Source organism: Lampetra fluviatilis, chromosome 2, assembly GCF_964198595.1.
Source record: "Lampetra fluviatilis chromosome 2, kcLamFluv1.1, whole genome shotgun sequence".
NCBI lineage: Eukaryota > Metazoa > Chordata > Hyperoartia > Petromyzontiformes > Petromyzontidae > Lampetra > Lampetra fluviatilis.
This window is the reverse complement of record NC_136276.1, coordinates 11722492-11736874: the sequence shown is the minus strand read 5'-3', so window position 1 is coordinate 11736874 and position 14383 is coordinate 11722492. Positions and strand designations below refer to the sequence as shown.

General features: G+C 47.5%; 1 protein-coding gene across 4 annotated transcripts in view; it reads left to right on the top strand.

Moving 5' to 3' along the window:
* Nucleotides 1-14383, top strand: part of LOC144942501 (polypeptide N-acetylgalactosaminyltransferase 1) — a 102982-nt gene that overhangs the window by 84657 nt on the left and 3942 nt on the right. For 3 of the 4 annotated variants that reach the window (XM_078869379.1, XM_078869371.1, XM_078869364.1), the window contains exons 9-12: nucleotides 1805-1944; nucleotides 11609-11707; nucleotides 13067-13201; nucleotides 14299-14328. In XM_078869379.1, the coding sequence (XP_078725505.1) occupies nucleotides 1805-1944; nucleotides 11609-11707; nucleotides 13067-13201; nucleotides 14299-14328 (404 nt within the window). The remainder of the gene's footprint in view (nucleotides 1-1804; nucleotides 1945-11608; nucleotides 11708-13066; nucleotides 13202-14298; nucleotides 14329-14383) is intronic. The other variant, XM_078869387.1, reaches the window with a different exon arrangement.

Sequence of the window (14383 nt, the reverse complement as noted above, 5' to 3'; positions counted from 1 at the left end):
CCTCTGAAAACTGGCTTGTACATAAGAGCCTGAAGACCAATTTTGCATTGTTATGCCCTTTTTATATGTTAATTTTGACGGCGAGGCTCCTGCTGGAGAGGCACAGAGAGAAGAACCAAGCTGTGCACGTGTCGTTCCTCGACCTTGAAAAGGCATTTGACAGGGTCCCCCACGACCTCATCTGGCACTCGCTTCGATCCCATGGAGTCCCTGAAACCTACGTGCATTGGGTGCAACTCATATACAAGAACGTCACCAGTGCAGTCAGGTGTGCAGTGGGCATATCACCGCCATTTCCCATCAGCGTTGGAGTGCACCAAGGATCGGCCCTGTCACCACTCCTGTTTATCCTGTGCATGGACACGATCACTGCCGACCTGCACACGCCCCTTCCATGGTCAATTCTCTACGCGGATGACGTCCTCCTCTCAGATGAAGAGAGAGGAGAAGTGGAAAGACAAACGCGCCTGTGGAAGGAACGTTTGGACGAAAACGGGATGAGGTTCAACATCAAAAAGACGGAGTATATGGAGTGTGGCCCCCAAACCGACGGCACCATCAGTGTTGACGGAGAAGATCTGAAGAAAGTGACGGACTTTAAGTACCTGGGCTCCACCATCAGCTCAGATGGTAGCATCACGACTGATGTGAGGTCACGAGTCAATGCGGCGTGGATGAAATGGAGGCAAGTCACCGGAGTCCTCTGTGATCGGAAAATTCCGGATAGGCTGAAGGGAAAAATATACAAGACCATCGTCCGACCGGTGGCACTCTATGGATCCGAGTGCTGGCCAGCCACAACTGTACACGAACAAGCTCTCCACACCATGGAGATGAAGATGCTCAGATGGAGCCTCGGGCTCACTCGATGGGATCGTGTCAGGAACGAAGACGTTCGGAAGCGACTTGGTGTGGCCCCCATTGTGGACAAGATGCTTGAGGCAAGGCTTCGGTGGTACGGCCACGTGATGCGAAGTGAAGAGTCATCAGTGGCCAAGACTGCCTTGCGTATTGAGCCAGAGGGCCGCCGTCCACGCGGGCGTCCGAAGAAGCGATGGATGGACCGAATAAAGGAAGACATGAAGACGGTCAACGCATCCCCTGAAGATGCCCTGGACCGAGCCAAATGGAGAAGACAATGCCGAAAAGCGGACCCTGCGCCACAGCGGGAACAACGCTAGGAAGAAGAAGAAATATATTAATTTTGACAGACAGGTCACTGAATAATTTAGGTTGTTCTGATATTTACGGTTTAAGTGTTCATGGCACTTTCTCGGGTCCGAATTTGAATTGGAGACAATGTTAAATGCCTAGGCAGACGTATAAACTGGAGCCGATGCTTCCAGTGACTCCCCCAGTGTGCTGGAACTGTAGAGGGCAGGACCTTGCTTCTTTGTATCCAGCCATGACCAATTAAGCCTTAGGTAAATTAGAAAGCCCAGCGGTCTGCACACTCCATGGAGCCAGTTTGCATCGAGTGGATGGTTGGTTTCCTGCAGTCACGCGCTCATTTTTATGGCGGTCTAACAAGCCATGTCATCTACTTTAAGTGGACATTAAACACTCCGGGACATCATTTGCAAGAGCAGAATATTGTGAGCCAGCCAATATTTTTGAATTATCCGTTAAGAAAAGAAATAATTGTTCCTCTTTGCAATGGTCCTCAATATCTCCCTTTCATAAAGAGGATATTTTACCTCAAGAGGTTCTTACCTGGTTATTTTAGTTAAGGGTGTTTAGCTAATTTGAAGCTGAAAATGTAACATTGTGATGTTGCTGCATGTGGTGTAATGGCTCTGTATAGGTGTGACCAAAGTGGAGTATGGCGACGTCTCGCAGAGGAAGGCCCTACGCGATCGCCTGAAGTGCAAGCCATTCTCCTGGTTCCTGGAGAATGTATACCCCAACTCCCAGATTCCCAGGCATTACTACTCACTGGGCGAGGTGGGTAAACCAAGCGCGTGCTCCCTTTCCTCAACCACCTCTTAAAGTAAAAGCACGTTCCAATCCTGAGAGAAGATTGCACTCCGAAAATTCTATTCTCAAGGCGAGGCTCATCTGTCAATCCCATTTTTATACTTTTCAAATTCGCAGAAGATACTTTTATTTTTGCTGTTAAGTTGGTATAGTGGCAAGCTGCATTTTCCCTTGCAATTAAAAAATACGTTAACATCCCCCAGGACCACATGAGCAATTGAAGCACTTCCCCCCCCCCTATTCTTCTTGGCAGACAATACGGCCATTGAGATTGCTCCAAGGACAAGAGTAAATCTGTCCTGAGATGTTACCAGTTGATTACACCACCATTATATCTCCCTGGAGGTGTTAGTAAATGAGCCTTTCAATATAGCCAGATATCCTAGGTCTGGGCTTTACAGCTGTCCCTCTGGGAAGAGAGCTGGTATGTGTTTTACCCCTTTTGCAGCACACGTCTGCAATGTTTGGTGGCCCAGTGTTCTCCGTGCGTACACCAGGAAAACCGGTGCAAGAGTTTCCCTTTATTAAAGCACGATGAGTGTGCATGTTTTTCCTTAAAATAGTGTCGTGCATACATGTAATAAAGTGAATCTTACATTGTTATCTTATGTGTAAAATAAGTCATTAACAGAGTTTGGTTTTGAATAAAGTAAGTTGAACTTCAGCACAGCAAATATCAACAATAGTTACAATTCATCGACGATGATTTCTTTTTAACAAATCCGTTATTGCAGTGGATGGGAGCACCACTTTACTAGTAATGGCTGTTATTTAACTGAAGCTCTCATTGGAGGCAGCGTTTGCTTTATTATTAGGGAGATTTTCACTTTTGGTCTCTTTGTAGCATTACTAAATTTATTATTTTAAAACAGTGACAAAAGCATGGGTTGATTTTTTCATCTTCATCCTTATTATCGTACAGTTTGTAATAACCACTTTGTTGCTTTGCTGTGCAGATGGTTGCAATATTAAGTTACATTTGAAAGGGTTGCACAAGAGCTTATTATTAATGACTTCTATTAAAATTATTTTATGAGTTTAGTCCCCCAAGCTCAAACCTTCAGATTGCTCAAGCCTTGTTGTGCATGTGGGTTTGTGTTCTTGTTTTTATCCTTTTATATGTGCTTTTTGATAAACATATATATCTATTCTCGTCATGATAATTTAGCGAGTTATGCAAAATTTATTCTGAGTGCTAGCATGGTCATTTTATGCATTATTTTCGTAGAGTTTTACTATTAAAGGCTCCGATCCAAATATCAAGAAGTATGTAAGAATTGCATGAAGTTTTTTTTTTTGGCAGTATCAAAATTGCAGGGGGGAGAGTGGTTACGAGACAAAAATAGCTTAGTATTTCAGGTATAATAAACTCCGAGTGAAGCATGTTATTTGTGAGCAGTAGAGTGGCAAGGACAAAGTGAGGGTGATTGCATATCTCGTGTACTATTTCAGAGACACTAGTAGGAAGCGTTATCCCTCTTATTTATTCCAGTTCTCACAGCCATAGGGGATAACTCCATACCAGGTCGGGACAGCCAACATGCTTCCAGACCCACAGCTTGAAGAGGCGAAGACCACGACGGTAGCAGCATGACGAGTTCCATTCCCGATAGCAGCCGGCCCCGACTGGGAGTCGGAGCTCACCTTTTATTCTCCCCAGCGTGACCAGGCTCCACCCTCGGCCACGCACCCTTCTGGATCCCCCAGATGGCTCCGGGCTTGGCCCACGGGTCCAACTGGTAGAACGGGCTGCTACCCCTAATTCCATTGTCTACTAATCTCCCAGCACCACGCGCTACAGTGACTCATTCAATGTCACTACATCACCCCCCCCCCCCATGAAAAAAAACAGCTGTCACTGCTGACCTTTATACGTCACGTCGCGGGATGACAAATACAACAATATCCACGCAACATTCACAATGCATGGCAACAATCCAGCCCCCAAAGTAACAGCAACCCAAAGACATGTAGGAGTGGTCATCTGAACCGAACCGTCTTGGAACGGGCCCTTGTTGCCAGCCCCTCGTATGGGCCCAGCCACGGGTCCTCCGAGGACCCCGGGGGTAACCCGAGGATGGCCCAACGGGCACGGTCCCTCCTGGGATGAAGATGGAGAAAAAGAAGAAGCGGGTGGCGGTCGTCCCGACCACCCCGATCCGCCTGTGGGTGGTGCCGCCGGCGGTTCCATGGGCGTCAGGCCCTGGGATCCTGCAGATGGAGGAACAACAATCGCCATTCACCACTAAGTGGCGGTGACATTATCACGACGCTTGTGCCAGGCTATGCGCACGTTGAGGCCACGTGAAGTGTCGAACGCCCGCTGGCACGAGGTCACGGGGCAGACCCAGGTGCCACAGGTTGACGGACTGAAATGAGTGGCTGATGCACCACCTGTGTCCCCTACTGTGCCTACTTGCTGTGCTTTAGTCACCCGGCGCTCCGCTCGTTGTGAGCGTTGCACCTCCGCCCTCCGTTGTTGTTGGAGGGCGACTGCCTCCAACTGCCCAGTAGCGTCCTTCACGAGCCTCCTCCACAGAGGCCGATCTTGACACTGCTGGTACCAGTCATCGGTAAGTCCACTCAGCTCCACATCCTCCTGTACCACATCACTCCATCTCTTCCCTAGCCCGTTCCACGCCCATCTAGTCCCCTCGATCCGGCCAAACAAAAGCTGTTCAGGCATGCGGTGGGTGGGCATGCGGGCAACATGACCAATCCAACGCAGCCTTGCCTGCTGGAGGAGCTCACCGATGGGACTTTGTCCAGATCTTTTAAGGATTTGTGAGCTCCTCCCACAATCCAGCCTGGTTAAACCCAGGATGTATTGTAGGCAGGCCAGCCTAAATGTTTCTAACCGGCGAAGATGTTCCATTAGGGGGGTCCACGTTTCGCAAGCGTAGAGAAGGGAGGGAAGGACTGTGGCCGAGAAGACCTGAAGCTTCGTGCGGAGCGACAGACTAGGTAGCTTCCACACAGTGTTGCACAACCGATGAAAAGATAATGCCACTCGACTGATTTGGAGTGAGACCTCTGCTGTTAAACCGGAGCCGGTCATAAGCACACAGCCCAGGTATGGGAAACTCCACTCTCTCCACAACTGCCCCATCACCAATTGGGAGTTGTAGGGGTGGAGTGTCCGATGGTACAAAATAGCCAGGCAGGTGCTTAGTTTTGGTGGGGCTGATGGTAAGGCTCCGACTCCCGGCCACATAGTTTTACCTGGGCCCGCTCACTATCATGAAGGTCCTTAATGATCATTAGCAGAGGGTCAGGGACTCCGAAAGCACAAAGAACAACCTAGAGCCAAGACCTACTGATGGTATCATAGGCCTTGACCAGGTCAATAAAGCAGAGATGTAGGTCTTCTTGGAATTGTCTCCACCTCTGCTGTAATAGGCGAACAGAAAATATGGCATCTGTGCAGGACCACCATTTCCTAAAACCGCATTGGGGCTCCGCAACCCTCTCCTCAGCGAACCTAGCAAAGCGATGTTGAATAATTCTTGCCAGGACCTTTCCCGGCACACTGAGGAGTGTGATGCCCCTCTAGTTGTTACAGGGGACCACCAGGGCATCCTTCCAATCCTACGGAACCTGTCCAGTGGTCCAGACTGTTATGATGTCATGTAGGGCAGTCTGTGCACAAACGTCACCCTCCCTCAGCATTTCGCTTGGGAGATCATCTCTGCCCGGTGTCTTTCCTGGTCTCAGACTCCGGATTGCCTTCAGTACTTCCTCAATAGATGGCACCTCAGCCAGCCACTCACAGGGAGTGACTTCTTCCAATATTTGAGGCACTGCAGCCTCAGCAGGGTCATCCCCAATTTGTCCCACGTTTTCCAGGCTGAGAGATTTCCCCTTCCCCAGGACCTCACAGAAATGCTCAGCAAATCTGTAAACCTGTTCCTGGGTGTCGGAGATTGGATCACTATTATTTCCCCTAATTATGGTAATAGGTATGGTGCTGCAGGTTACTTTTTTGATGGAGTTAAAGAGCGACTTGTGATTGCAGCCATTGAGGCAGACTCCATCTCCTCCGCAACCCGCGACCACCACCCATCATTGCAGCGCCTCACGGTTCTCCGAACCTCCAGTGCAAAGGCTGCGGTAAGCCTCCTCATTCTCCAATGTGGGATGCTGTAGCCGATTAGAGTGGGCCTGTCGCTTTTTCTCAGCCAGCCTGAACACCACCTCTGTCAGCCAAGGTCTCTGGGGAGGTCTGGCCGCGTACCCAAAGCAGCCATTGCAGCTGCATGAGCAACAGTCCTAAATCTCGCCCATTTCTCCTCGACATCAGGAGGAGTGGGGGACGATGCCAACCCCGGCCGCAAGCGATGATTAAATTCTCGCTTGCACCTTTCATCAGCTAGCTGAGACCATGCCACTATGGTTTGAATGGGGTCCTGGGTGTACACCCACGACCGGAGCGGAAGCATGGCAGGCGCATCTTACAGATGACAAGTCGATGGTCAGTGGGCATATCAGCTCCACGGTAGCTCGTGGACATGGGCCCGCATCCGCTGTTCCGTCACTACGTAGTCCAGCAGATGTCCACACAACATTATGCATCCATGATGCATTCATGATGTTGTGTGGATACGCCGATGCCGGAACAGAGTGTTGGTAATTAGAAGCCCATGGGCTGTACAAAAATCTAGCAGCCTCCTGCCGTTGTTATTGAGCTGATCTGGCCCATGCCTTCCAATCACTCCAGACCAGGTGCCAGCATCATGACCAACTCGGGCATTGAAGTCACCCAACAGGATGACTCTATCCCGACAGGAGATCATAGAAGGCATCTGACTTAATGGTCTTGCCTGCATCCCTCCACGGATGTTCGTCTTCGGTGGGGAAATAAGTAACCACGACCACCATTCCTCGCCTCTGGTTGATGGGAAGGCGAGCCCAAAGTAGCCTGGGGCTTACAGCTTCCCACACCTCACCGCCACGCTCCCACGCCCCCTTCATTCTTTTGTTCAGAGCCACTTCCTGTTGTTTGGCAGTCTCCTGCCCTGAGTAGAGGACTGTCCTCCTCTCATGGTGGCAGGAGCCAGAGCCGGTCTACCAGACCTCCTGAATACCACAGAGATCCAGGCTGTACCGGTCCATTTCCCAACCGAACATCTCGTCGACCGCCTGACGAACGTAGTCCTTTTCCTTCGGACCGAAATGAGTTCTGATGAATGGGAACGTCGCCACCCGTATCAATATGGTGACGCATCAGGGACGTGTGGCCTACATCGAATTTACCCTGACTAAATACATCGGAGAATTCCTGAAGCAATGCCCACAACTCGCCCCTCTGCTCCCACGACAAATCCGGATTACCCGCACAAAGCGGATGCATCCATGAATCATCCGACACCGCTTTCCGTTCAACCACGGCCACGACCCGAGTGGTTACACTATTCGTTTCTCAACAACACGCCGCCGTTGGATGGGCCAACACCATACCCACCTGTATGACTGCGGTACCCAGCCCAGCATTTAATACTTGCAGGAAGGGCCCCTGATCCCCTCTCACTATCGTCTGGGCCCCTATCAAAGTGAGACCATGAACCGCTCTATTAGAAGGGGTTAAAAGAAACCCCACCCCCAGTGATTTTCTGGCCGAGCCGCTTCCGCAGCCTCAAGGGTACGAGCATCTGTGCACCCGGGGGAACCCAAACAGTTTCACGCACCAGGGCCCGAACCACAGCGTTAGCCATACGCAACCCAGTAGGGGACTCCAAAAAGTTCAACCGAAGCCCCAACGGTAACTCAACACAACCCAGGTCAATCAAAATCTAGAGGGGCATTCTCTTAAAAAAATCGGTCCCCAATAAACACGGCACCGCCAATGAACTTGAAACTAACACCGGGTCTGTGCATTCAATATCTTCCATCCGTATCGACGCCGCAATTTGGCCCATAATACCTAAGCTCCTGCCATTAGCGGCAACACTACTCACAGGACCAAGGCAACCCACCGTCGACGGCAAAGTCCTGTAAACAAACTCCAAAACAATGGTGGCGGATGCTCCCGTATCTATGAGCACCCGTACCTCAGCACCCTGCACAAATCCTCTGACTGTGGATGATCCTGCTCCCGCTGCCATAACACGGTGTGCCAATGCAGTCCATTGCCCGGACCCCCATGGCCAACAATCGCACACCGAAGCACCATCTTCGCACCCCGTATCCCTATGGGGGGCAATGGCATGTGCAATCGACACCGACTGCAATGGAGATGCATGAGGCGACTGTATCGGCCGGGTGAGTGATGTATCGCGACCTGCCTTTGGGTCCAGAGGAGCGGAGACTGGCAGGGTGGAGGACGGCGAAGCCGGGAAAAACTGCCCCAAATCAGCATGGCAGCCCCTGGAGATGTGCCCCGGTAGGCCACATCTGAAACAGGTAAAGGGTCCCTGCCATGGCGGAGGGAAGGTCCCCTCCCCGCTGGTCTCATCGTCGTCCCACGCCGACTCTCCCGTGCGGGCTCCAACTCCCCGATGTGCAGACCCGAGAAGACTCTCGGTGCTCCTGGATGCCCCCTTCTCCCGGGAATACAGCCCAGGCCGCCACCCCGGCACACCGTCGCAGGTTACAATGGGCCTGGATGCATCGGGCTGCCTGAATCAAGGATAGGTCGTCTTCCTCCGAACAAAACGCCGCCAGAAGGCCACCCAATTACCCCCCGCAGCCAAAAATTGCTTCATAAACGGCAGCCACTGCACAAGGGAAGGCGCCCCCGGATGAGCTGTCGGCGGCAAGTTACATTCGGCGGGACTCAATTCCCGCCCTTGGTCGGCAGTGATGGCGGAGTCGCCTGTTCGCTACCACTGAGTCACAGCCCCCTCCACCGGCTCTTGCTTACCCAGCTGTTCCACCAGCTCCGTCACCACAGAGAGCAACTCCACGATGCACGCGCTGAGTGGCCCGCAGCCCTTCTCTAGCCGGCGGCGGCGTGGGATCGTCGTCCTTCGCCTGTTGCCCCACTGAGACCGCCTCTCCGAGACCCCCCATTGGGGTCCCGGCTGCCGGGGCTGCCCAGGAGGATATGCTGATGTGGGCCCTCCTCTTCGCGGATTTCGACATAGTCTATTCCCCCCACAAGCATTTCCAAAGGAAAAAAGAAAATTCCTATCAACCCTAACAAAAAAAAATTTTCGTTAACGCTTCTGACACCAAATGTAGTGTACTAATTCAGAGACACTAGTAGGAGGCGTTATCCATCTTGTTTATTCCGGATCTCACAGTCATAGGGGATAACTCCATACCGGGTCGGGATGACGCACAGCTTAAAGAGGCGAAGACCACGACGACAGCAGCATGACAAGTTCCATTCCTGATGGCAGCCGGCCCCGACTGGGAGTCTGACCTCGCCTTTTATTCTCCCTAGCGTGGCCAGGCTCCGCCCTCGGCCAGGCACCCTTCTTGATCCCCCAGAAGGCTCTGGGCTTGGCCCACTGGTCCAACTGGTAGAACGGGCTGCTACCCCTAATTCCATTGTTTACCATTCTCCCAGCGCCACGCGCTACAATGACTCATTCAATGTCACTTCACATGTTTAAAAGTTTGCATGCACTCTTCCTTTGAACACACTCAATACCCTAGGATGTAGCCACGACAGTAGATTTTTCTTGTCAGAGTATCATTCATTTTAGTATAAGTATTATAAATAGAAGTGTTTCTCCAGAATAAAATTATCATATACGTGGCCAGTGCTTGAATATAAATTCATCTACTCAACCAATTGTGAAAATTCCACACAACTGTTATTTATGTTGTAATTGCAAATTAATTGCCTCCACGGCCAAATATGAAGGTGGACAGACAAATAGGACTGTTTTAAGCAGCATGTTATTTAAACAATCTAAATAGAAAATCCAACTTTTTTTTAAAGGGATCTCATTTCTGCAAAGGAATGAAAACTGTCACATTTACGGCACATTGCAGTCTGGTTCCAGTTACGTGGCAAGAGCATTTTTATGAGGTTAAGTATTTTATGTGCCCCATAATTTAATTAAACCTTGGTACGAAAATTTACATTTAACAAAATGGTTTTGTTCAGTATGAAATGCATGTTGTCATAACCATAAGACTATGGTGCACATGTAAAACGTGGTCAGTTCATACGGCATGTACCTTTTTTTCCTGCCGTTTTAGTTTTAGGTGTACCGTATGCTGAACAGACCTCTTACCGTTGTCACCGTGTGGAACCGGAGCCCTTTGATACAATCTCATTACGAGTCACTCCTCGCCGCCACATGGCAGTGCTGCTGGCAGGGGACGCGTCGAGCCAATCTGCTATCATTGCTCTCTCAGAGCTTGGGTTTTCGTGGCGCGCAGAAGTGGATGTAAATGTTAATTTCAAGCATTGCGATGTGCCACTTTGCAGGTATTAGGAGGCTTGGTTTGGGCTGGCAGAGATTGCGTTTTTAGTGATTTGATTGCGAGATTGTACAAACCGTGCCTGGCGTGCATTCTTAATTGAGCATGTAACTGTTGGAACAGGAAATCTGCAACATTACATTTTCTGGCCAGAACTGCAGCCTGAATTATTAGTCTTGCGTGCAATATATTATCAGCCATTTATTATGAGGCAGAGGTTAATGTCCAAGAGATTCCAAGCTTGCAACTCAATTTTCGTTTGCTTGCAGTCGCTCGGAAAACCAAACATGATTTAATACATAAACCTAAAACACTTTTTGAGTCACCGAATTGTTTGAGTAGGTTGTGCATTGAACATCAGACTTTAGTGGTTCTCAATACTTAGTTATATGAAGAGAAATGTGTTTTAAAAAAATGTGTGTTATGCAGGTCTGTAAACATTTTTAGGGTTGATATTCTCATCACACTGTTGGGATTTTAGCAAATGTTGGTGTATATTGTCCTGTGCATTGTACATTGTAATGTTGAATGCATGCTTCAATTGTGCTGGAATCTCAGCACTGATTACACTGGTCAACACACTTTTTCTGGCATAAGGTATTCCAACGGTTTTAAGGTAATTTTGGGGTGCTGATTCCAAATCTGGCATCAGTTTTTGTCTATCACATCAGGTTTTTGAGACATCAAATATTGCATTTTCAATAAAAACTGAAGAAGAAAAATATTAAATAAATGTGGATATCTACATAAAATTATATTATAAACACACTATCCTAAAAATACAGCATCATATTTTAACACTAAAGCAGTCACTGACTCGCAACAACTTGCAATCATAAGTGATAGAGTTAATTTCGGGTAAAATCAATGAAAATGGGGTATGCGGATAGCATAAAAATGATGTGATAGAGCAAATCTGAGATCAGATTTGGAATCAGCACCCTGAAATTAGTCTAAAACAGCTGCAAAAGTCCAGGCCAGAAAAAAATGTTTTTTTTGTTGACGTTAATTCTCACAACTCTTTTTTGCGCCAAAGTTAAACTTTCAAGCATATCAATTAAATATTTGGGATGTTTGTTTATGGCGAAAAGGCAGATTTTTTTTCAGAGACATATATGTGTACATTAAGAACTGTATTTTGCAAACGGGGTTCCATTTCATTTTGAATGTAGAAACGTTAGATTAGCATGTGCATGCAAATGATGTTCCTGTAAATATTCTGGCGGAGAGATCAATGCATACTGTGTGACTGCAGGTGAGAAATGTGGAGACAAACCAGTGCCTGGACAACATGGGTCGGAAAGAGAATGAAAAGATTGGGATCTTCAACTGCCACAGCATGGGTGGAAACCAGGTAAGTTGTACAGAAGAAATCAATGTGATTTCCTACTTAAATTGGCATTGAGGTGGTGCTCATTTGCTCATTACCCATTTACAGCCCTGAGCCACTGATGGAATTCCACATTCCTGTGGTGAGGGTGAGTATTCGTAGGTTCAACCACTATTGACCTCCCCACAAAGTGGTACGTATTTTATCAATCCCAGAGGGATGATGGGCCAATTTAACCCCCCCCCCCCAGCTGGGATTTCATCTTGCAAGCTTTTGATTGTGAACCACTGCTTGTAACCACTGATCCACCTGGCTGGCAGGCCAAGTGCTACAGGAAAAGCCATGCTGTAGTAATAAATGACACTTTTACTCACGATATAGGATTACTGTTTTTTATTATGTGATTCACTGTTATAAGTTGTATAAGTGCTAAGGTGAAGACCTCGCCTTAGCACTTACAAACTCATATGCTGGAACCTGTCAAATACATTAATGTAACAGAACACTGAGCACACGCACAAGTTGTCAGTAATTTGTTGTAATTTTTTATGCCTTTTCAAACTGCCACCGACCCCTACTTTCAGTTGCCGTCTTGACTAAGACAATATTAATCAAAACATATGTCTATAAACACGTCTCCTGCTGGCTCCCCCATTTTTATTAAAATCTTTATTGTACTCTCATTCTCTTTTTTTTTTCAAGAAATACCCGATCCCCCCCCCTCTCTCTCCAAGACTTAAAACAAATCTCTCGAAATAAATTACCTGCAGGGCAGCTTCTGATGAGCACCTGGGCTTATATATCACATTTAATGTGACTTAATTGTGTTCACCAACCAGTGTAATGGGTAATGATGAAAATAAATGCATGAAGGGTGAATTTTATGATGTGGCTTGCAAAAGTAGATGTAGTTTTTTGCTGTTGCAGGCTTCAATGATATGTTTCTTGTGCTGGATTCATGAAATATGCCCTCTACTGGTTCTCAGGGGATGGTTCAGATGTTCACGTATCAAACCACACGAATTATATATTTAGCATTTTTGTGTTTTTAACGACCTTTGATGCCTGGTTGCACATGCTATAATATATATGAATGGGTTCCTCCTAATTACAAATGGTGTAGATCACTGAATTATGAACCATGTCGCTGCTGTATATCATTGCTAATTGTCTCATGCATTATACATTTTGTAATTTGAAACCTCTGCCGTATTGCTCGCCTTCACAAAATGCTAATAATATTCCGTGGTTGCATGACGCCACAAGGCACCCTAAACTAAATACTAAAAAACCCACGTATTTATTTCATCACACTGCCATCACTGTACAATTTATTGATTTAAAAAAACGATGATGCCTATTGGAGCTGTTTCCATTTCCCAGGTATTTTCGTACACTGCGGACAAGGAGCTCCGGACGGACGACCTTTGTCTGGACGTGTCTCGCATGAACGGCCCTGTGCTTATGCTGAAGTGCCACCACATGAAGGGCAACCAGCTGTGGGACTACGACCAGCAGGTAAAAAAAAGCGTCTGCATTGTTGGACACCAAGTATCACTTTGCGTGTTCTTCACAGAACATCACAGCCCAGTCCAGAGAAACACAAATACCTGAGGGTTTTATCGGCTGACGTTCGAAGTGGCTGTGAATTTGTCCCTTGCAAGTATAACATGCGGGCCCACAGTGCATTTGGCATTGGCTCGGGTGCATAATTATTTTACCATTTGTCAGCTGGACAAAGAGCATTGTTATAATGCAAAACGCTACCTGCAATTACTGCTAAGCTTTACGTGAAAGAAAGAATAAGCCTTTGAAATTAAGGATAAATATGAAATTCAATTACTCAGTAAAAAAACTGTTTCATGGCATTGCTTTTACCAGCTGTGTTTTAATTGGATTCCCATTGTGCCTTGCATCAAAAGGTTATTTGCATAAAACGCTTTCCTGGATTCTTGCTGTGACTTTGTCAGTTTTCTCCCACGAGTGAGTGAAGTAGTAAAGCGTGGATGCTCCAAGTATATTGATATAACGCCTTCTGAGCTCAGTGATTGACAGTGACATGCTTACAACACGCTGCTTTACGATGCCTTTTGGCACTGCAGGATTCCCTTTTTTATGCTGGAATCAGTTGGATGATCGTGCAGTGTGTCTAATCCGTGCGACTGTGGCAGAACAGGCAATGTGATACATTTTAGCACCGGTGTGCACCACTATTCCATTGTGTTAATAAGGAATAGGTTTTAATATCATTTTGCAGTGCAGTGTAATTTATTATACCTCTGGGTTGGCTTTGAGACAAAGAGTTTATCTCTGGGACAGAGCAAACACATTCTGCTAAAATATACATAGCCCAGTATATTTTACACGAGTATCCAGAAATCACCCTGGCTCTTCAAACCATTTATTAATACATGGGTTTCACGTTTTTATTCAGAGCAAACTAATCCCTTTTCTCATTTCATGCATCCACTTTGTCAGAGCTTCCAGCTGTTCTCTTCTCGCTCCATCGCATGCTCTCATTCCCCGCCTTGACTCTCATTCCCCGCCTTGACTCTCCTTTCCTGCTGAGCTCTCAGCATTACGTCTACTTGTTGTGTCCATCTTTACTGTGTCAGAATGCAGGCAAATGGGACTATGACTTCAAGGTAAGGCTTCAGATGGGCCACATTTGAAATTATGATAATCCGATGATGAGACAGG